This window comes from Bactrocera dorsalis, chromosome 2, assembly GCF_023373825.1.
Source record: "Bactrocera dorsalis isolate Fly_Bdor chromosome 2, ASM2337382v1, whole genome shotgun sequence".
NCBI classification, from domain to species: Eukaryota; Metazoa; Arthropoda; class Insecta; order Diptera; family Tephritidae; genus Bactrocera; species Bactrocera dorsalis.
Genome location: NC_064304.1, coordinates 32,234,846 through 32,259,475, shown reverse-complemented (window position 1 = coordinate 32,259,475; position 24,630 = coordinate 32,234,846). Strand labels below are relative to the sequence as shown.

The 24,630-nt window shown below is 32.6% G+C and overlaps 1 protein-coding gene across 16 annotated transcripts in view; it reads left to right on the top strand.

The window, feature by feature from the left end:
* The window catches only part of LOC105231839 (signal transducer and transcription activator), a 28,135-nt gene extending 5,480 nt beyond the window's left edge, over positions 1-22,655 (top strand). For 3 of the 16 annotated variants that reach the window (XR_007421844.1, XR_007421845.1, XR_007421846.1), the window contains exons 2-11: positions 8,595-9,506; positions 9,583-9,668; positions 11,500-11,644; positions 11,718-11,835; positions 11,919-12,138; positions 12,220-12,483; positions 12,548-12,733; positions 12,897-13,017; positions 17,314-17,895; positions 20,166-22,655. Coding sequence is in view for 3 of the 16 variants with exons in the window: in XM_049449656.1 (XP_049305613.1) it covers positions 7,064-7,188; positions 8,595-9,506; positions 9,583-9,668; positions 11,500-11,644; positions 11,718-11,835; positions 11,919-12,138; positions 12,220-12,483; positions 12,548-12,733; positions 12,897-13,017; positions 16,120-16,150 (2,208 nt within the window). In the remaining 13 variants the exon portion in view is untranslated. Of the gene's footprint in view, positions 1-6,481; positions 7,189-8,594; positions 9,507-9,582; positions 9,669-11,499; positions 11,645-11,717; positions 11,836-11,918; positions 12,139-12,219; positions 12,484-12,547; positions 12,734-12,896; positions 13,018-14,802; positions 14,941-15,560; positions 15,641-16,119; positions 16,631-17,313; positions 17,896-20,165 lie in introns of those variants that run through there. The other 13 variants (XR_003846102.2, XR_003846101.2, XR_002184035.3 and 10 more) reach the window with 10 other exon arrangements.
* The last annotated feature ends 1,975 nt before the right edge of the window (positions 22,656-24,630 follow it).

The window sequence follows — 24,630 nt, the reverse complement described above, 5'->3', positions numbered from 1 at the left end:
TGCGAATAAATTTTCAACCGATATCTATATACATACATATGTAGGTATAGTATGTATATATGTTGATGTATTCAAAAGTGCAATTATGCATTTATGTGTGGCATATAAACACATCCTTAATGTATAGGGTAAATAACTTAGAAAATTAAAAAAAATAATAGTTGTTAATATTATATTAAAGCAAAAGTAAATGTCCCGGTATAATTTTCCAAAATAAAATATATCTTGAACTGTCGTATATCAATTAATTTACATCTATATACATAAAATATAGGTATCCGGTGTAAACTCTTAAGCTAATGCCTCACTGTGTCCAGTTTGTCCAACTTATAAAACAAACAAATAATTATTTTAATTTTCACTAAAATGACAAATACTGAGATAAAATCAAACACCAAAAGTATTGCACAAAACAATGCAAGATTTAAACAGCGGTAAACGTTGGAAAAAAGGTTTCAACATCACAAAGATCTTCGGAAATATTCTTGAAGCACTCTTCTTCATTAAATGAATTGTGAAAATGTCTAATTGCAGCAGACCAGTCCCTCAGAAGGCTTTTGAATGTTTTAACGTTCGCCATCTCTAAAAATCTCATAAAAATATCAATTTTCGGTTTAGATTCTGATAATTCATTCTATTTCCCATGGACAAATAGTTATTTATACCAATCATTTTCAAAATTAAGTCTCAAGGTCAATTCATTTGATTCTTATGTGGCCAACACATCTTTTGTCTTTATATTATTTTATTATATTCAAGGTTTAAATTGTTTATTATATTAATATTTATTGTATACCATAGCCACAGTACATATAAATGAAAAAAAAAAAACATTTTAAATGTAATTTTATTCCATTTCTCTTCTGACTCTGAGTGCTAGATATTTTTTTCTGTTATCAATTAAATTCCCTGAAGCTTCGTGTGATTTTCCGATATACTTATGCCCGGTTTCACAGTCCATACATAAGTTGTGCCCAAATAAAATCTTAGATAAGCATTGTTGGGGACTGTTAATGCTTAATTTCTATAAAATTATTATGATATATGGCAACGTTATGGGCAACATATGCTTTACAAATGTCATCCATAAAAATATGATTGAAATGATTAAATTATAACAGACAATACATAAATATGCGAGGAAAGTTATATCGAAAATGGATGAAAACAACAAAGGAACCCCCAATATCACCGCTAGCGAGTCGGAGCACCTATTGGAACTGGTGGAAATCCCAATCCGATTTCATATTTTTTCACAAAAAATAATCTTTTATTTCTTATTATTCTTCTTTTGACAAATATCTGAAAATTCAAAACAATTCAAAACAATAATCAGCTGTTACTTGGGCACTGCTTAGTCTCTCATTTTCAGTACTTATGTAAGTATGAACTGCAAAACACTATTTTCCCGTTTTATCTTAAGCACAACTTAAGTATGGAGTGTGAAACCGGGCATTAAAAACATTGATTTCTTTCAACGCATAGCAACGGTTGTGATATTTTGTTCTAAAATGGCTCAATATTATTAGTTCTGGGAAATTTAAATCTCCCTTTTCTCTTCAATTTCCTACGCCAAAGTTCTATGTGGTTAAAAATTGAAAATAAAATTTATATACAGTGGAATTCCTCATTACGAACAGTCCTTACAGTCGATGTGTGAGAGTTCGCATTATGGTGGTGAAGAGTGATCCAGCTTCGGCGGGTGGTTTTCCCAATTTTCAAAAAAAAAAAACAGGCAACCAACACGATCCTTCTTTTGAGCGATCGATAAATTGTGGGGACTCCATCGTGAAAAAATATTTTTTACCGTCAAATATCCATGCAATATTGAATGTAAATAGTTTCCGGAACGACCATCACGAAATCTATCTTGGAATGATCTCTGACCTCGATTGAATTTACCACACCATCACTAAACACTTGTCCTTGATGGAGTTTTATTGCTAAAAATTTATTTAAGTTCATCGATACACTGTTGATGAGTTCATTCGCGACGAAAATTGTAAAACATAATCGCGCGAAATAGTTCACGATTTAATTCTATTTTTTGAGAGATGAGATCAATATTTTAAGTTACTGTATATAACACAAATAGCGGTCGTATTTCAAAACGTTCTGAGTGCGTATAACATAGCCAGACTGCACTAGTAGGGTTGCTAAATCCCGAAATGTAAAAAGCAACCTACGTATAACCAGAAACCTCCCATAACCGGAGAAATTTCATGAACACAACGTTTTCATTAATACACATGTTTATACTTTCTTTCCTAAATATAAATAATTTTCTAAAACATATAAGATTTAGTAAATTACAACTTCTGTTTTTTTGAGACCGTAAGAATACATTTCAAATCTAAGTTTTTGCTGCGACAGAAGGCAGCTCCTATAGCTTGACAAAACAATGAGACGGTAGGTGTCCGGTTATGAGGAATTTCACTGCATCTTCTTCTTTATGAATAATATATGTATACTTTTGGTATTATATAATTTGTAACATACATACTAAATACATTCGAATGTGATAACGTTGATATTTGACTTGTTCTGAGGCTTCGAGTAATGGAAGGAAATTTGACTTCTATTGCCAATTCAAGAGTTCGCGTTATGAAAGTTCAACTGCATATTATCGTGTTGGCTCGGCAATATTGCCATATTGGACACACATTTAAAATAGTTCCGGCAAAGGACTACCAACTCTGCGTTATTCCTTAAAATCATAATTTTTATATTCTATCTTTCTTGATTATATCATCCGCTAAAAGTATTTTGCAAATGTTGTGGTCTTACTTAGAAATTTAGCTAGCGTTATCAAATATGCAAACATTTATTTTCACACACACTGCGGAGAATACGCTTTTGATAACACTATCAAATGATTACTCACCTTAACATTTCTTCTTAACGGGCTATCACGTCAAAACTGCTGATTTGGGTTACTAATTAGATGACGTCGATAACCCAAGTTCTTAACAGCAACCAGTTGGCGTGGTCGCTACAAAAAAATTGGATTGTGATTAGTGATTAAACTGTACAACAATACAATATTTTTATTGTTTGTATAACAGTTAGAATGATGATTCATATATGTATGTATGTACATATAATAATATTTCTTTTTGCTGCCTCAGCAATTGTTGACAACACAATTGCCATTTTTGGGTTAACCCTGAAATTGCAAAATATTGTGATAATGCATTTATTCATTCAATGTCATTATTAGGCGCCATGAACTCATTTCACTTTTCTTCTTCAATTGAGGATTTTTTGTTTGCTTGCAACATTACAATTGCAAAGACGTTACCAATATACCTACATACATACATACGTACACTGTATCTGCAACCTTATCAACAATACAAATTTACTTAGCGCTAAGTTTGAGCAGTGTAAACGCTCTTTAACAGGTTTGAGCCGGCGGTTAAAAGGCGGAAATAAAACGAAAAATGCAACGCATGCAGCGGTCTGCTTAAGTCACCGTTGACCTACCTGTTGGCTTAGAAAATTACCTTCACTTTTCCCCCAACCCAAATGCTTAAACGTCTGCTCGGATTGCGTTCATTTGAAACCATTGCTTTGTGTATGCTTGTATGCTTAGGGAGATCCTTATCGCTTCGGGCCACTTACATACACACAAACACATACTTGTAAATATAATCGTTTGAGATTCGTGCAGCCTACAAAATTTCTTGGTTTCTCTATCTTACTCTTCAAACGCACTCATATTCATATAATTATATATGTATGTATATTTGTGTGTTTTTGTTTTGCTTGTCCGCTTCATTGGTCTTACCGGTCAAATTGTATTTATTTGTCTGTTGTTGTTGAGAAGGTTATTTATATTTTTAGTCACGTCTTTTATTGTGTTTATTGTATTTGTTGCTTTGCCTGTTGTTTCCCTACGAAATTGTTTTACTTTCAAGGCTTACTTACACACGGTGCGTATGACTTTCCAGCTCAAACCGACGTTTTCTCGAGAAATCGTATAAATTCTATTCCATGTGGCTTTTCTTGATTTGCATTCATTATCGGTCGTTATGTTGCAGCGTCAAGTCTTTGCTTTCAACAATTTTCTACTCAATGCTTAGCACTTGGATCGCAAAAGTGTGCACAAAAAATGTTGAAATATAATTTTGAACGAATTAAAAATTAATGTGTTATAAATTAAAAACCGAAAATGCTTTTGTATGTGTGTTATGCATAATATATGTATGTGTGTATGCATAAGTATTAATTGCCAAACAAAACAAACGCGAAACACAAAAGAGAACGCGAAATATTTTTAAATCTTTTTCTTAATCTAAATCTTTATCAGAATATATGTATCGTGGTGCTCGTGTGCATTTAATGCATATTATATAGTGACTACGAATGCGAATACGTGGGGCTAGACAAAAAGCGCGCTGTAACGATAAGCGAGTGTAAATTTTAAATTACTCATATAATTGTGTTGTCATCTCTATAAATTTTCAAGCAACAAAAGTAAATGAATCTTTTGTTTAATATCATCAAATTATAACAATATATTGTTGCTGTTCGTGATTTCGGTATAAATGCGGATGGGTTAGTCATGATTTATTTAATATAATTAGAAAGCAATATACAAATATTGTATGTGTGCGCGAAAGATCCAATTAAAGTTGATAGTGAAGTAAACCAAGAAAAACAAATTTCCATACAATTACTTTATTTTGATCGTTCAATTTGTATGCCAGCCCGAAAGCAATTTCTTCGGAGATCGTTGAGATGATTTGGATAATAATCTATGCCGAACTTCATGAAGATATTGTGACGGAATCTTGTCAAAAAAGTGTTTCCATACATGGACTAAATTTTAATTGATCAGTTTGTATGGCGGTCATATGCGTGTTACAGTGGTGCGTTATCGGCGGTACCGACAAATGAGCAGCTTCTTGAAGAGAACAGTTCGTGTGCAATTCGATAGCTCAAAAACTGACGGACTATTTCGCGTGTTCACTCAGATTATTACGCTCCTCATATATGTACAGGGTATACCAAAAGGAATGATGTGGTGTTAAAATGAAATAAAACACTAAAATTTGTCTAAATTGGTTCTTTGGTATGCAGATGATATTATGTCATTTATGATTTGAAAAAAATATCGGCCAAATGGCCGCCACGGCTCCGTTTTCATATTCGTTTGTTTTTGTAGCGGCCGATTTATGCTGAGTTGGCAGTCCTTGATCGGATAAAAATCCGGATCCGTTCCGGTCACACAGACCCGTCGGTCGTGGGAACGGTTATAACTCTTGCTATTGGTGGTAATACCTGTCTGATTTCGTAACGATTTAGGCTCGATGGTGCAGCCATATCACAATTCGCACCAAACAGTAAATTTAGGGATGCCATTGTGTTTCTTGAATCACTCGAGGATTTGACTCATCATATTTCTTTTTATGACCACAAATTGTGACTAAGACAACGTTCCCCTCGGCTATGTTCTGGTTTCCCAGCCTGCTGGGGATGTGACTTATGTATTTTCAAAAGTTGTTAACCAAATATACATATAAATGTATGTAAATATAGTTGGTTAAGCTAAAATAATGTTTAATTACTCTGATTTTTGGTCTAAAGGATTAATTATGTAGTGTGATCAATTTTGATTTAATTTTTTAGGTTTCGTCATCATTGGGAACGGAAAATTTTAACAATTCAAATTTTATAGAACACTAAATTAATGTTTTAAGACAACTTACTATCTCAATAAAGTAGAATGCTTAAAAATAGTTTTTTATTAATATTTTCAATGTTTCCAATGCACTGATAAGCTTTAGTTAGTCAGTATGTTTTATTATATATGCATGTGTGCATGTATGAGCTTTAATCTACACATATGTATACAAAATTCAATAGAAAGCAAGTTCGAATATCAGCGTTACTAAAAAACTAGACCACTCACGGGCCATTTTAACATTCAATTAATCTTTTTTTTCCTAACGGGAGTGTACGATTTTATACAACCGTTTTTAAGCGTCATTAAAACAGAGTGTCATATCTTATTAAAAATATGCATTTATAAATATATAAGTATTTCACAGAATTCAAAACCACAACATTGATTTCAAGTGAATTTGCTATATATTAGAACATTTTTTAGGTTATAATGAGTTTTGAACAACCAGTAACTACCTACCTTCTTTCTTGGCTGTACTGTATTTCTAATGGAAGAGAAATTGAACATTTAGCAGCAATTAATATTTAATAACTTTTAATTGTTATTTAAAAATCAAAATTTTGCATTAAAGTAAACACAAGATCAAACAAAATTTATTTGAATAAGAATATTTGCATTTCCGTTCATCAAATAACAAGTTTGAACATACATACATATGTGCATGCATATACATACATACATAAATTGCATTTGTTTAATATTGTCCAATTCACTGAATTCTAATTGAAAATATTTGTATACGCTTTGCTAATTTGCCACATTTCGCTTCTTTCCTCATTCATTTTTTAGTTTTTCATTCTAAAAAAACAAAACGCAAGCACTAAAATTGGACTACAAAAAAAAAAGATACAAATAAACCAAATTATAAATTCAAAACGAAACGTTTCATCCACTCATCAACACTTTGGGGCACGTCAAATTCAATTTTCTAACATTTTCGGATTGTGAAGTGCGTCCATTGGATTGGGTTTGGTTAATCATACATTGGTGTGCAGGGACATCGCACATCACTCCCACTACAATCACCACTACCATCACCACCACAACCACTACTATTACTACTACTCCAACCACAGCCAATAGTGCCCATATAGGTGATTTAATCACCATACATACATACGTAATTAGGTTGCAGGACATCATCGTCATCTCAGCGCTTTGTTTTGCATATTTGTGGTAGCGCATATTGTAAATTGACCGAAACAAATAAGCAGCCATAAGTAGGCTTCAATAAAAATTGCTTACACAAATCTAACCTGCAAAGAAAAAAAGATTAATATTTAAATTTGCAAACTGGGAGTCGCTTATATCGATCATAAACAAGCAAATTGCTAATTACACACACACGCACACATAGTGCTGCTCACCACAATGAGTTTGTGGAAGAGTATCGTACGCTCTCCAGAGCTTGAAAAGCGCATGACTCAGTACTACGATGTCAAGGGCCTCGCCGAGATACGCGTGCAATTTGCATCGTGGATTGAAGAGTTCATAATGTAAGTAAAACAACAAAAATACAAAGCACCATTGACAAATAGGCTGCAGTTGTAGGAGACATGTGTGAGCTGGGCGCTTAAACCCACCGCCTTACAAAAACAAGCAAAACTTAGCATTTATTTATACCTATTTGTCGCAACGATTGTATTAGCTTAATTAAACTTAATGCTGGTACACAACGGCTGAATAAATTAATAAATAAGTATATGTCTTTCTGTGTGTATGTATGCGTGTTTGTGTGTCTATGTGTTTAATATGTCTACTATTTGCGTAATAATAACTTCTTTGTTTGAGTCCTCCGTACACGTACTCGTCGTGCTATAAATATGTACAATGTCTCCCATGCATTTAGAGCCTTCCAGAAAGAGTTCGCTCGAACCGAGTTAGCTGTCTTTAGATTTAATGTACCTACAGATACAATATTTAGCTAAAATTAGACGTGTTTATATCTTTGAGTTGAGTTTTGAAGTATATTTATTTCATATGTATGCAACTGTGTTCGAAATAATAGCAGTGGTTTGTGAAAAATAGCAGTGGCTTGAAGAGCGCCTGCATTAGCCAGTCCAAAAATGGCGCAACATATTGCGGTCCGATGAAACAAAAATTATGTTATTTGGTTCCCGAGGACGCCGACAGTATGTACGAAGGCCAGTAAACGCCTCATTTGATCCTAAATATGTTTCACGAAGTGGAAAACATGGAGGTGTCAAAATCAATGTATGGGGGTGCTTGTCTTACTATGGTATAGATCCGTTATTTTGGATTAAAGAAAACATGTATGCCAAATTGTACGTTCAAATAATGGAGTCGACTATGCTACCACACGCTGAATGGAAAATGCCCTTGAAGTGGGTCCATCAACAAGATAACAACCGCAAACATACCAGCAGGTTGGCAAAAAATTAGTTTGCTCTAAATGGAGTTGACGTTGTGACTTGGTCAGCTCAGTTACTGAACCTTAATCCAATTGAGAATCCTTGGGCAGAGATCAAAGAAGCTGTATGGAAAGAGAATTCGTCAAATACGAACCAATTATGAGGTGCTGTGAAGAAGGCGTGGAAGGCCATTCCTCTCGAGAAATGCAAGCGTTTGGTGGACTCCACGCCTAGGAAATGCGCAGCTGTGTTAACTAACAACGGTCATACGACGAAATACTAATTTTTAAACTTTATTTTATGTTATTATAATGAATTTATTTAAATTAAATACAATCGAATTCAATACAATAATAATAACCCATAATAAAAATCAATTACACGATTTTTTTGCTTCATTTGAATACTTGGCTATGCCACTGCTATTATTTCGAACACAGTTGTACATTTGTAGTGTGCGTTTCAATAGTACATATACAATATATACTTACCTAGAACATTGGTGAATTAACCACGCTTGTGTCTTACAGGTCTCATCACCAATTGCCAACTAATCAGAAAATCTTCGAACAATTAGTCAACGCATTCTACGACGGACTGAAACAGAAGCTCATTACATTGGATGGTGATAATTTGTTAAAGTTTAAAATTCGTGAAATTTGTGCGCATCTCGCACGAACAACACCCCTCGAACTATACACGTACATTCGTAACGGTTTACTTCGCGAAATTCAGGCGTTGAAGGAAGGAATGCCACAAAATCCCTACATGTATAATACAGCACTTGTTGGTGGCCATGTGAATGGGATCGGCGGCATGAATGCAGGTAATCCCTATTTGAGCGGTGTCGGCGTCGGTGTTGGCGTTAGCCACATCGATGATGTCAATATGGCCGAAGATGCGTACGCATTGCCGTCGCGCATACAGAAATTGGCTGTCGATGTTGAGAATATGCGTATGGCCATACACAATTTCCAAGGTGAACAGGATTCGGTATACAATTATTTTAGTGATTTCAACCAAACACGTGCAATGATGTCGGCACAAGATATACAGGACCGTGAAAATCAATTTAAGGAACAGTATCTCATTTTGTCCGAACGCAAGAAGGTTGTTGTCACCGATTTGCGGCGCGTTATCAACGAATACGATATGATACAGGAGCAAGTGATAATGGCTTTGAAAATGTGGCAACGCAATCAGGCTTTGGCTGGCAATGGTGCACCATTCCACGACAATTTAGATGAGATACAACGTTGTATAGAGATGTTAGTGGATATGATTACCAAAATACAATTATACGTTACTAATCTGCTCGCGATGGGCGATGATCCGATTCTGACAGATTTGTTAAATCACGTACGGTCTACACAAAAAATTCTGGTATTGTCGGCTTTTATAGTGGAACGCCAGCCGCCACAAGTGATGAAAACACACACGAGGTTAGTCGATATACAAGCGTATACCTACATATGTACATATTGTATAAAAATTTTCATTTCGTTTGTCTCATTTCAGATTTGCCGCCGCTGTACGATGGTTGATTGGCCCACAGCTGGAGATATACAGAACTAATCCAACTATAGAATGCGTTATACTCTCAGGTAAAAAGAAAACTCAAATGTTTTCATTGAACAACAAAAAAAAATGTATTTATCGTGTCGTACGTCAACCACTTTTACTTTACAATATGTAAATCAAGCGCCAATGAAGATATGGTCTAAATTTCGCAAGTAAACGACTATCGCTCCGACCTTTCTTGCTTTTTTTCTGCAAGAAGATTGACACACTCTCCCCACTGATTCCTCATTGACCATATTCACGTTTGGTCAATGAAGTACAGTTGCGGTCGATGACGCTAAAATTCCGACTGTTAATAACCTTCAAGTTTTACGTGTTACATTCGTCAGATTGTGCTCCTTCACTCCTCATACGACCGCGATAACTGCCAAAATACAGAGCCGCAACAATATACTCAAGTTGCTAGTCGGCGGTTCATGAGGAAAAGACAAAGAAACCTTGTTGGTCACATACAAGGCAATCGGCAGGCCGGCAAGGCTAGGCAACGCCGATATGGTCGCCTGAGTGTGATTAAATGCAGACTAATATGCTTAAGACGTGTCAAATTACTGAATATAGAAATCAAGCGGTCTCTCCTTGAATCTGTTGACGACATCGAACAGTACTCCGACCAAATTTCGGCTCGACTAACATTAGACGCGCATTCACAGTGGAGCCATTAAAACTTCACCAACACCCTGTCAATGAATGCCGTTCGCGGCTTTCCACCAACCGCCACCAAAAACAACAATGGTCGAAATTCGTTCCCACGACAGGCCTGCGTAACCGGAACGGACCCCGATTTGAAGCAATGTCAACTTGGCAGCATTCCTACAAAATACTTCAAAACTGGTCGAAATCGGGCTATAAATTTTAAAGCCTTCAGATACCGATTACAAGATCCTCAGTGCTTAGGTCTGACTTTTGTTTACCGAAAATATGAGAACTCTTAACGGAATTCAGGATTTTTTAAATCGGATATTGTTAATACTTAGTCCTCATATACTTATAGGAATTTTAAAATATTCGGTTGCCTTTCTACCGTATATATGGGTCAATCTAGTATTATACTATAGTTTGGTGGTGAAAATGTTTTTGTAGCTTGGATACTAGCTACTGTACCTACTATTGTGGTCCACGAAATATGTGCCTTATTATTTAGTGTTATTTTAGTCGATTTTTTGTCTTATACAAATATAGGTTTATATATAACATTTGAGTTATATTAAAAAACGGCGTCTGAGCATTGCAAATTTCGAGAATACAATATGGCAATTCAGAATCTGGTGCAAATGGTTTTGCATATTTGCAATTGCAAATTAGCGAGCATATTTTTGCTTTTACACTAACAAAATGTATAGCGATGCACCTGTTAGACCCTTGCAAATAAGCAACACTAAAACGCCATTGTATTATTTGCAACACTTGTTTGCAAATTATCAGCTGCTGTCAAAAATAAAAACATTGTAAACAAAGAGAAGAAATGGAGAAATTTTTGTAAATTTTGTAAATTAAAAATCAAGAAATTTTAAATTTCAGCTATGTGCCGCATAAAAATCTTTCTTACCTTCATTGTCCATAATTTCTTCAGCAGCTTCATCAAATCAAGCGTCAGTTATTTTTTCCCTAAAACTTTTTTTCGACATATTTTCCAATTTTTGCGAAAATTTTGTTTACAAACAAATGTTTTTCTTCACCGATCACTTGTAAATTAATGGTTTTTGCAAGGGTTGCACAGAAACCACAAAAGACGTTCATTGCAAATATTTGCAATTGCATAATTTTGAAAACTCAAATGCAATTCTTACTTCTTAAGAATTATTTTAAAATTTATATTTTACATTAACTAGCTAATGTTTGACCCTTTTTTTGCAGAGGCCCAAGCTCAACGGCACGCTGCTCATAACAGCACTACGGACATGCAAACCGCCGCTCCACCGCAGTCTTCTGGTGAAATTTTAAATAACGTCAGCTCTATGGAATTCCAACAGGCTACACGAGTATTCTCGGCCAGTTTTAGGTAAATTTCAATTTTTTTCACAAAATATTTATAACATTTGGTAACTGAAAAAATTTGACTTTTTTCTTTTCAGAAATATGCAATTGAAAAAAATTAAGCGGGCTGAGAAGAAGGGTACCGAGAGTGTTATGGACGAGAAGTTCTCTTTACTCTTCTACACAACTGTCGTTTTCAACGAATTCAAGATAAGTGTAAGTGCTAATGAAGTTATTTTTATTTAAATTATATATTTAATTTATTTATAATTTATATTTTTGTCACTTCTCGCTTTCAGTGCTGGACACTTTCTTTGCCAGTTGTTGTGATTGTGCACGGCAATCAGGAGCCACAGTCCTGGGCCACAATCACTTGGGATAATGCATTTTCCGATATTACGCGTGAACCCTTCCAAGTGCCAGAGAAAGTACGCTGGCAACAATTATCTGTGGCTTTGGATACGAAGTTTGGTTCGGCGACAGGAAGAAATTTAACCGAAGATAACTTGAACTTTCTATGTGAGTTATTATACTCTTATTACGATTATCTAGTACGAGCACGATTCGTTATTCATTTTTTTTTGTTTTTTTAATCTTTAGATGAGAAACTTTTCCGCAACGAAGCTGGCGAGCATAATGAGTTCATAACTTGGGCACAGTTCTGCAAAGAACCTCTACCAGATAGAGCTTTCACCTTCTGGGATTGGTTCTTTGCAATAATGAAATTGACCAAGGATCATTTATTGAATCTGTGGAAAGAGGGTCTTATTGTTGGATTCATAAACAAGCGCAAGACTTTGGAAGAAATTTTACCTATGCAACAATATGGCACATTTTTACTGCGTTTCTCCGACAGTGAATTGGGTACGTCACATATGAATTTTAAATTTATTAACACACTTAAGCCAATTATGTCGTCCCTTATTAGGCGGTATAACTGTGGCTTTTGTCGACGATCAGGGTAATAAACTTATGCTGGCACCTTGGACGTCACGTGATTTAAATATACGTTGTTTGGCCGATCGCATACACGATTTGAACGTTTTGCGTACTGTCTTTCCAAAGAATCTGGCACGTGATGAGGCGTTTGGAAACTTCTACTCACACCACGTCGGTAAGTGTTAACATTAACACATTGATAAATGTGGTAACCTCCGCTTATTTGTTCGCAAAAATATGATTTATTGACACAATTTGGTGCATCGTATTAAGCGCCGAGTTTACCACTTTTTCTTCTGTACATTAATGTTTGCTTATTAAATAAACATTGCCTTTAGTAGAACAAACAACACGTGATGGCTATGTTCCGAATACGATAAGGGCACACGTGCCGGCCATAGAGGGCGGTTCCGTGGTGGGCACTCCTCAGCATCAACCGCAAGATATATCAATACCTAAGTAAGTTTTTGTTGTTGTTTGTTAGAAAAATTATTTTTACTTTAATTTTCGAAATTGAATTATTATCTAATACGTTTTTCAATTATTACTTACTAATTTTTCTGTAATTATAAGTTTAATGGGCTGCTTATACTATTCTTTTATCTCACTAAAGTATTTTATTTTTGTTTAAAAATTTGGTTAACGATCCTTTGAAATTATTTGTTTTATTCTATGAGCCAATATTGTTGTCAAGTCATATGTGTTTAGGTTTCCCCTTTATTGTTGTTGTCATAAGATACCAAATTATCCAATACTTTGTATTTTCTGCTATTTTTAAGCACTCAAAAGAGAAAATCAAGTTAGTCATGAAGTTTTTAATTCCTACAAGACCCGTCTGACGGTATATGCGCGAATTAAACACATAGTTTTTGATATATCGCTGTGACTTTTTGCACACATCCTTTTCTTCCCAAGAAGTTACATATCTGTCGCATACGCCGTTATCGGACCACTATTAGATATAGTTTCCATATAAATTGAACCATCAAAATTAAGTTCTTATAAGGAAAAGTTGTTTAGTTCATAATATTTTGTCCTTAAATTTGGCACTGATTCTTGTCTAAACCACTATAGCACAAAGCTGCCATACAAATTGGGCGTTAAAAATCAACTTCTTTTATGGAAACATATTTTATTATAGTTTCGGTGCAAGCGAAGTTAAGATTTTTCTTGCTTATGTTAAAAGTACGTTTAAAGCATTGTTAAATGTCTACAATTGGCGGCCTAAGTTAGTATTTTCTTAGAAAAGGTTTTGGAAAATATTTTATAGATAAAAAAAAATGTTATGGATCAGTAATTATGAATATATATGAATAAAATTTTAAATAACTTCACCCTGAACTAAATTTGAGAGATAATACTGTTACAGTAAAGCAACGCCTAACCTCCAAATTTATTGTCATCAAGATGTGAGGCACTTCATTAGCATTCCTCAACTACTTGGAGTTAGTTCAGTTTTCAAGTGGTAATATAATTACCATGGCACAAATGAGATATAAGATCTCGGTGAAATATCTCGTCAAGCTGTAGGCACACATTTTAAAACCATATATTTATTTATAAACAAATTGTGATATTATATTTCCGCACATATGACTTTGACAACATTTTGACATATTTTATGCAAAATTGCAGCTATTTTGTGTATTATGTTTCTTTTTCTCTTTGATTTTAACTTGGCAAACAAACTTAATTTGTATATTTGTATTTTGCTTAAACCTTTGAACACTATCTCTATAAATGAACCTTGCTTTTAGCTCTATTTGAAAACTAGATCGCAATACTTTGAAAATTAACTCTCACCTGTTGAATTAATTAATGGTTTTTTTTTAATGATGACCGGAAATCAAGCTTTTTTGCATAAATCACTAATGGTGCGCTGTTTGCATTGGGTTGTTTCATTTAATCAATGCTAAATGAGGTCAGTCAGCGCAGTTGAGTTGCGACTGTGCCGATTTTTGGAAAATGTTGATATGTTTAACAGAAATAACAAAAAACCTAGCCTATTTGTGTATAAAGTATATGATTTATTTCAATATAACTGAACACAATTTTGTCTTTTATTTTTCTCCCGATTCTTCTGGCTGTCCGACAACTATACTTTCGACAACAAAACAAATCAAAAAACAACTGCGCGCATCTTAAACCTTTTGCCACTACACACACGCTTAACCTCACGCGTCCTCCCTGTGTGTGATGAAATCAATGTTTTCTTAAACACATACAAACATACAAACTCGATAGTTATATCGAAGATCTTGGCATCGATTGGAATTGCATCTGAAATGGGTGGGCTGTATATAATTGGTATAATGAATGGTCAAATATTTAGTGGAGTGTGTGCAACATGTCATGCAACAGTTGCTCAAGACTTTTAAGCAGGTATTTTTTCTTAACATTTCGTTTTCATTGATTTGGTTATAACTTGTTTTTTTTTTTTCTTAATTGAAAGTGTTGCACTATTTGTCTTGAAATGTGGTATAATGTGCTGTTATGTTTTTTTTTTCATTATTATTATTATTAGTTTTTTTTGTACGTTGATAAACAAAGCAAATTGATGCGTGCGTTCTCACAGCCATTCAGCCATTTAGCCATATAGCCAATCAATGCAAGTCACCATTCAAAACTTCTCATTACCACATATATTACCAACTACTAACTAATTTCTCTTACTTAAATTATACAATTTCCGCATTTATTTTGGGTAACTTATTGTAGTTCTAATTTAATGGCAATCATTGGATGCTTTTTAAGTGATACAAATTAGAAGTAAATAGTTTAACGAATAACGGTGAAAACAGTGTCGTGCTGCAATGAACAAACATGTGTACAGTGCTAATTCACCACGCCCGTCAACACATACATACTATTTCTTTCTAATTGCAAATAATTTATATAATAATTGTAGCATAATGTTAAGCGCTTTTCTACTTCCGATTTCGAAACTAAGTTTTTTTTTTCAAATACCACAAGCTTAAGTACACTTTCTTCACTTCTTCTAGGTACTTTATGCAATTATGATGTCTAAGTTTTTAACAATTTCTTAAAAAAAAAATCACTAATTCATGGATATGTGACATACGTACGTACATACTTACAGTCTGTGTTGTTGTGCATTTAAGTAGTAGCAAAAAAATTAAAATTATTCGATACTAAGCTCATGCTGTTGCTCATTCATCAGCAAACAACATGTTAATTCTTGGCCAAGAAATAATATTGTTGCTGTTGCGCCGGTTTTCACTCATGCTCATAAACATTTTGTTGTCATTTGTCTAATGTTGATCTGCATTTTCGCTGCTACCGTTGGTTTGAAAGGAAAAAAATAAAATTCAAAGAAAAAGTATTGCCATCTATATCAAACTAACCACCACACCCTGAATAATTATAAGCTGCCCTAGCTGTTTAGCTATGGAAGCTGCTACTCCAATGACTACTTATATAGTAAATACAATACATATTTAAAAAAAAATTCTATAACTAATATATTGAAAGCTTATTACTAATTTTCATTTCATAAATAACTAAAACAATGAAGAATAACTTTTGCTTGCATTTATTTAGATCGCAGAGTAACACCCTAATGCATCTTTGAGTACGCACACACATTAATACTATCACCTACTTGTAAAAGAAATGAAAAGCATTGTAACGAACCAAAATGAACCGATTCGAAACATGTTTTGGCAAATACAATATAACTTACAAATACTTCACAACTCAAAATATGCGTAGGATTGGGAATTTATGCGCATGCCAAGTAATTACTAAGCTATGAAACAAAAAAAAGTACTAAGCTATGAAAAAAGCAACGATACAAGTAATGAATGTAAAAAAGACTTAAAAAATTTATAAATGAAAGAAAAAGTTATATGTGATGCATTTGCATTTTTCGCTGAAGAAGTAAAAAATATTAAAAAAAAAAAATATAAATACAAAATTTAAATCACATTTAAAATCGTTCAAAGTGTCGATACGCGTTATTACAACCAAAGAAAAACAAAAAACAAAAATTTGCAGAAATCACGCTTCAAGTCGATTATCACAATTCTGAATTCTGCAGTGACATTTTTTTGCAGAGAAAAAATTAATAAAAAAAAAACAAATAAAATTCACTACAAATATTCGCAATTAATGTGTGTACTTGCATGCTCAATGTCCTTGCGCATCCGCAGCCGAAACTTATAGTGATAATATATAGTTGTATTTGGGCCACTTAAACGTTTGTTGTAAAAGCCGTGTATTCAAAGGTGTCTAGAATAGGTGTTTAAATAAATGTGCTTTGCATGTTCACAACATTGCGTCTGTTTGGATGTTGCATGTCAATGGTGTGTTATTGCTTGCCATTTACCATAACTGTCCACATAGCAGCAGTCTAAACGTATAAACGAGTCTAGGCAGGATTTTGTAGGCCACCAATGCTGTGCTATAGTAAAAAAAAATAATTATTATATAATAATGTAGATGTAACAACGAATCGGAATCACCTTATGGCACTTGGCTTTATTTTTCTCTATCAAATTGCATGCTAAAAAGCCGCCAAAATTTCATATTTTTCATTTAATTTCATTTCAACGCACTTGCTTTAAATTCTATTTTTGTGTGTGCGTTGCTATTAATTCAGTAATCAATTTTTTTCCGTACAGTACATACTATACTTAACGAGAATTTATTAATATTCATATTTATATTGTTTATTTTGTGTATTGTTCTATTTAATGTCTATAAATTTTGTTTTTGTGTATTTTTCTCTCTCAGTTTTAGTGATTTTGATTCAATAATTTATGATGGATGCGGATAGATACATACACACGCAGTGTTATACATATATACACACGTTTAACAAATTGATTGAAAGGAAAAAGGAAAACAAATTAATAACAATAAAAAACAACAACAACATAATTTATACGATAAAATACATTTTAACTATTTGCCATCATATAAAGCGTATAATTGCTTAAAAACTGCAGCTTTGCTAAGAACTTTATGACTTTTACAAACGCAAGTGAGAGTCACGAGTTCCTTAGTAAAGTAGGCCAGTGTATTAGTTATTAGCAATCATTAACCGTACACACATCTGTCCACACAATTAACTACTTCGTTATTAAATTGTCGAGCAATATTTTCAAAACAACGTTGCTGTGCTTATTTAAAAATTGGTGTCTCTGAGCGACTTGTAAGCCATCGTTAAACACACAAAAGCAGTAAAGCAAAATGCCACTAATGGTTTGAAGGAAGCATGTTCAAAAGCAAGAGAAAACAAAAACACAAAGAGAACGCGTTATTGAAATATTCGACGAAGGGATACTTTGCTGTTTTATCATTTTGTGAGTGTTGGTATGTACATATTTATTTTTAATTTACACTTTTATTGATTTTTTTTTAACTTTTTGTTTTTTATAAAAAATATTTTCTTATAAGGTGTCCTAAATTAATATTTAATTAAGTATTCTACAAAAGATCCGCATCCAATTATCTTTATTTGATAGAAGTAATATTTAAATTATATAAAATTGTAGTTTAAGATTAAAATTACAGTTTTTTCAAATTCCGTTAGTCAATAAAATCAACAGAAAAAATATACATAAATAGCCTATTGCTTGAATAAGAAAGCCCAAAAGATTAAGTTTGGCATAACACTAGTAGTGCACACCTAAGGGACACAGCCTAAAAAAAGTCGATTTTTGGAAATTTAAGAAAAAAAAAACGACTCTATAGATTGCTCAGATATTTTCAGGGTATATTAATATATGATTCAAGAATACGCAGAGAAAAAAATTAAATATATTTTGACTATTTCTATGTGATTGATATCTCCGTCGGCGCTAAAAAGGTGCTCCTTCTCCGTGGATGAAACCTAAAAATAAACAATTTCGTTAAACTACAAGAAATCTTTAAAGAATGAGCTATGATCAAAAAAAGGAAATTAAAAATTGTATAAATTTTTGATCAGATCAAAAACCGGACTCAGTCATTGTAAGAAATTTCATGTTGATCGGACTATTTGTGTTCGAGTTATCACTAGCAAATTCCAAAAATGACTGAACCGGATTGAAGTAAGTAGGGTAGCCACTTGCATGGCTGTAATTCAAAAACTATTTGAAATTTTAGTACCGAATGTGTTATAAACTATTGAATTATAAAAAAATCGTTTTTTTTAATTTCACACTAGGTGTATTCCTCCGCTTTCAATCGCTGCCTTCACTTAAATATTTCCGAATAATTATTTTAACGTATTATTTGCAGTCCTGTCCACTATTAAATGTTTATTTAATTTATTATATAGCTATAGCGATATTATTGTCCCAAAAAGGCACACAAAAGAAATATCATTTTAATAAATATTAAAAACATAGAAGTGTTGATGACAACTCAGTTCAGTTAGTGGCCTTGAAGGGCAAATTTGCGCTATCATGTACCCTGACATTTGCACAATTGAGTTTTCTTGGATGGAAAAATACTTTCATGAGTGCTGTAATCATGGCAGCAGCGGCAGACGTTTGTTAGCGCAGTCCGATATCGCGTTTAACACGGAAAAATTCAGAATTTTTGCTGTGTATTTGTGTATTCTTAAAATATGTATAAATGTACCTTTAAAATAAAAACAATTGATACACAACTTTTTTTTAATTCTCAAAATCGTCTTCTTTAGATCGTCACCTTAGGTGTTGAGTGTGCCGCTTAAATTCGAAAATTAATAAAAGAAAATATTTGCATTCTAATTTTTGACAGTAATTTGTCATTAGCGCCATTCTTGCTGCTAAAGCTGATCAAAAAAGTGTAAAACAAAGCTTGGTAGCGTCGAAGTTACTTCAATGGGGCAGACTATCTTATTGTTATTACATTCAATTACAAAGATAGCGAGCAGAGAAATGACGAATCGAAGACAGCTCATATGTATATACGAAAAGAATACTAGTTTAGTAGAAGATCAGTGGACATATTTTTAATATATTTTCTTTGATTCCGGGTCTAATTGTTTGAAAATAAAAATCTTCAAATCAAAAACGTAACGGAAAACCATATTTTTTAAACAAAATAAATTTTCCATAGATTTTGCACTTAAACTAATATATAATGTAATTGTCGTGCTACAAATGAAATATGTTGACCTAAAATACAATATTACGGTGGCTGTTTTAAATATATAAAATTAACTAAAATATGAAGTATATTAAATCTAAAAGATAAACTACGAATTTACACATACACGAATTTAGCGAAAGTGCTGAGCCAATTTTAAATTGATGTTATACACGTGTATTTTTATCTAACTAAAATATAACTAGCTAATATAAATGTTATATAAATAAATTTTTAAAAGTTCATAAGAAAAAGCAAAGCACAACTATTTACATTTATATAGTATTTAGGGTGTGTATATACATACTATATAAAGCAGTTATGTATGTATGTAATTGTTAAATAGTTCTTTTTTATTATCAAATATAATTAAATATATGTATGTATGTATTGGATCTATGTTACTAGTACATAAATGGTATAAATGTAGTAAATTGTTTTTGTATGCAATTTTTTGCATTAAATTTTGTTTTATCAAATTTTTGACAATTTTCATTTTTAAACTTTTTAATTTCTATTTGCAGTGTACACTTTCATGTCGCTAGTCGATGCTGAATATGATATGATATTTACATTTACCGTTATGCATGCTGTACCGCCTTGAAATTATATATTTAGTCTATATCTTCTCTCCAAAAACTTACGAAAAACAAAACATTTTTTTTTATATTCTTTTTATGAACACTAACTTTTTTACGCTCTTCGAAACACATGTAACTACCGTTAGTGGTAAATAACGTATAGTTTGTAAAAGTAAGTGTAATAGTTTTATACTCGCCGTTGCCTTATATAATTATATTAAATTTTCACTTTTTTTGTGTTCTGTAAATCTATTTTTAATAGTCAAATGAACTTTTCAATGTTGCGGGTGCTTGAATATTTGAATTCTCTTTATCACTGGTACTTGTTGTTTTGTGGTTAACTGAATGTAATTGCAAAAAAAAAAAGTTAAATAAATAATTACAAATAACTGCATGCCGATTGGTGCAAATCTAAAGGGTCCACAGCCTAAAATTAAATGTTGAATTGAATCAGTGAGGATATTTTTTTATGAAAGTAAAAAATACAAACGAAACATGGAAAATGAGAAAGTAAAGGAAATCACTAACTGGTTACTAACCGGTTGCTATGTTGTATGTTTGACGATAAGTGTGTATACTACTTAGACGTAAGTGCAACTAATTTAAGTAACGTTAAGTTATTGATTTATACGCGTTTTTACAGCAGCATAAACCCAACTGTGCTCTACTTGTGAGTCCAAAAACGATATACGACTTGTCGCTAACTGTGTATTGCTACGTTAGTTGCGAGTCGCGAAATTATTTTACTTTGTGCATATGTCTATATTATTTGTTAATTGCGTATTAAACGATTTTATTCTGTATTTTTATTTTTATATTAAAAAAAATTAATTTTAATTAATACGGTGCAAAGAATTTCTTCAAATTTTCACATTTCTTTTAAAGAGTATTTGAATTTTTTTGCTCATTTTTATATTGCTATTATTTATATTATTAGAAAAAAAAGACTTTTTAGTTTTTTTTCAACTTTTTGTTCACTTTGGGTCCATTGTAGTCGCAATACTTTGACGTGACTGCATGTGCCGTATCTTGGAACTTTTTACTGGAAATTTTTCAAAATTTTCTTTGACACTTCACGCATATATAGCAAAGTAGTACTTATCTTATTTATAAGCAAATAATTCGTCGCTAATTTTTAATGTTCTCAATAAATAAAACAAAAAAGATGAAGAAGTATAAATCCTACATTTGTATGTGCATTAATTGCTTTAAATTTAATTATTGAATACAATAATTTGTGATTCTTATTTTACAAAATTTATGATACATAATTATAATTGGCTTCCATTTCACGTCTCTACCAATTAGCTTCTTAAGTTAATTTCATGTTAAGTTTTCATTTTTGTAAAGTACTAAGCTAAATATGAGCGTTATGCAGGAGAAGTTTTATTATTAAGCACTTTGAAAAAATAATAAAAATATTTGAAAATATTTGCATTAAATGTGGTGAATTTTGAAACGATTTTCGTGAACAAAAACGTGTTTATTACTAAGATTAGAGAGTAATGTTTTAAAAATGATATACGTAAATATACATTTATTAACAACAGTTAGCGATATCAATATGCGCAGTTGCATTTTGGCAGAAAAAGTAAGAAAATTGTATTCAATTTGAGGTTATGATTTAAAAAAAAGTTGAATTTGAAGTTTTGTCAAAAAAACCATATTGAGGTTACCAAAAAAAAAAAAAAAAAAATTTTGAGGTTATATCCAAAAAAATGAATTTGATCTTTTGACTAAAAAGTTGAATTTCAGGTTATGGCTCAGAGATAAAATTTGAACTTACGACCAATAAAAAAATAATTTGATGTTATACCTCAAAAAAATTAATTTGAGGTTATGACTAAATAATTTCAAGAATGTCGTTGCCTGTTTTTACAGAATATTTAATGTCCTCACAACAATAATAACTGAATAAGAGCTGACACTCACTCTAATTTTGAATTGTTTTACACAAAACTCTCTTTCACCCGCAAAAGTGTCGGAACACATTACGAAAATTATATGAAAAACCGAGTGAACGAGTTCAAATATGCTATTTAACAACCTTTGTCTTTAATAATAAAGTAATAATGCAATTATTCACAACTTGAATACACACACGTCCATTTAGAGCGCATATTAATATCGCCAACTGTATATTTACAGAGAGCAAACACTATTTATCACATACAAAGTGAAGTCTTTGTATTTGTATGTACGTTTATGCATAGAAATACACATTTTACAAAAAATAAATATTACTATACACACATATTTAACTAAATAATAATAAAGAATACATTGAATAAATAAAGAAATAATAAAAAAGTAAGTGCAAAAAGCAGCGAGTGTTGTAATTGAAAATTTATTTACATGTAAACTGATATCTAGTTCTTAGGCACCAAAAAGATTGAGTAAATGTATACTAAATATATCGAATGTTGACATGTCTGTGGCTTTTTATTAATTATTATACACACACACACAACTGAACTTTTCAACTTGAAAAACTGCATTAATGCAGGATTTTAGAAAATCTCATACAGAAAAGAAAAAATGAAAAAATTACTAGCATAAAGCAAACTGCAATTCTTGCGAGAAAATCTGTAGTACTAACCATTGATTAAGCAGATTGAAGTTTTTTGCTACACAGCTCAAGCCCTTGAATTTTCAAACTCAAACATTAACACTTTGTATTCATGTACTAAATATATATTATTGTCCGATTTGCTACTAACTTTCTACTATTTGAAACAAAAAAAACGTAAACAAAAAGGACGGCGAAGAATAAGAAGAAGCAGGAATTTTATTAACTACAAAATATATATTTTTTAAATGACTCGTTCTTTTATTATTGCTGCATTCACAATAATGCACCGTGAATTCTATACAAACATTCATAACGAACACATACATATTCAATGATATTAATTATTAATTAAAGAAAAAGAAGAATATACATCGAATAAAGAAATTACAATTTACTGAGCAGAAGAAAACGAAAAAACTAAAAACGAAAGTAAAACTAAAACTAAATATCATCGCACAAGTGCACATATGTAGACATTTTTTTGATGGTGAATTGTATGTAACTGCAAATTTATTTACAGCAACAATGAATAATAATATTAAAAATAAAAATTGAATTAAATATGTGTCATTGACGTTTCTATAATTCGTTTATGGTCATATAAACGACTCAAGTCAACTGGTTATTTTATCAATAAACGTAAAATAATTACAAAAAAAATTTGACAAATACGTGCTTTTCTGTTTTTTATTTTGGAACGGAATTGATTTGGTATGGAAATTCACCTTTAGAAGTTTTGTATACAGTATAGGACTTGATGGTAACGTTGGATATAGTGAGAAAAATATTTCCCAGAAATAGATTGGACGATCACTGTTAATTTGCACAATTTCCACAAGATTGCATTACTGCCATAGACAACAATCGTATTTAAATGAAAGAAATTTTCCATGCAAGTACTTGATTCCGATCGTGCAGTTTATATGGCGCTATATGCTACAGTTCACCGCTCCAAACAACTTCTTTGGAGATTGCATTCTTCTTTATTGGCGAAAGACAATGCTTACGCGGTTATAGCCGAGTTAATAAGAGCGCACCAGTCGTACTTCTTTTTCGTTTTTTGACGCCAATTGGCGTGTGTGTTCGATTTCGAGGCAGACATTGTTGTTTGCGTTAATAGACGAAATTATCTACGATCGCGAGTGCGACGACTATTTGTTTGTTCACAGGAGATCACGAAAATCACCTTCGTCTTACCCTCATTCATTACCAGACCCATTTAGATTGTTTTCTTATCCAGCCTGGACAAAGCAGAACTAACGGCGCGGTTATAGAGGTCAATGATATCAATATTATCGGCCTACGCCAACAGCTGTACACTCTAGAACACTTTTAGAAGATTGTATCTTCTCTATTTAGCTCTGCAGCTCGTATTTTTTCTTCAGCAGTAGGATAAAGAAAGTGAAAGCATCTCCTTTTCGTGCTATCCAAAGGAGCTCTGAAATCGACACAGAGCCGCTTTGCGGCGATCGTCTTTTCACAGGTGTTTTCTAAGCTTTGGCGCATGGTGAATATATGGCCAGTTGTTCATTTTCCACGCCTAGAGCCATACCGATCATTTTGTTGTGGTAGGCTTTAATCTTTCACACAGTATGCTCGATAGAACCTTGTATGCGATGTAGAGGTGGCTTATACCACGGTAGTTAAATTCCCATCGTCGGGCATGCTTTCGTCTGACCGTATTTTAAAAAGAAATTGATACATGTCACTAATCCGTTCTTCGCCGCCGTATTTGAATAGTTCGGCTTTCGTCAAATGAAAAAATTTTCCATACAAGTGCTTGATTCTGGTCGTTCAGTTAGTATGATAGCTACCATATACCATAATGGTGTTCCG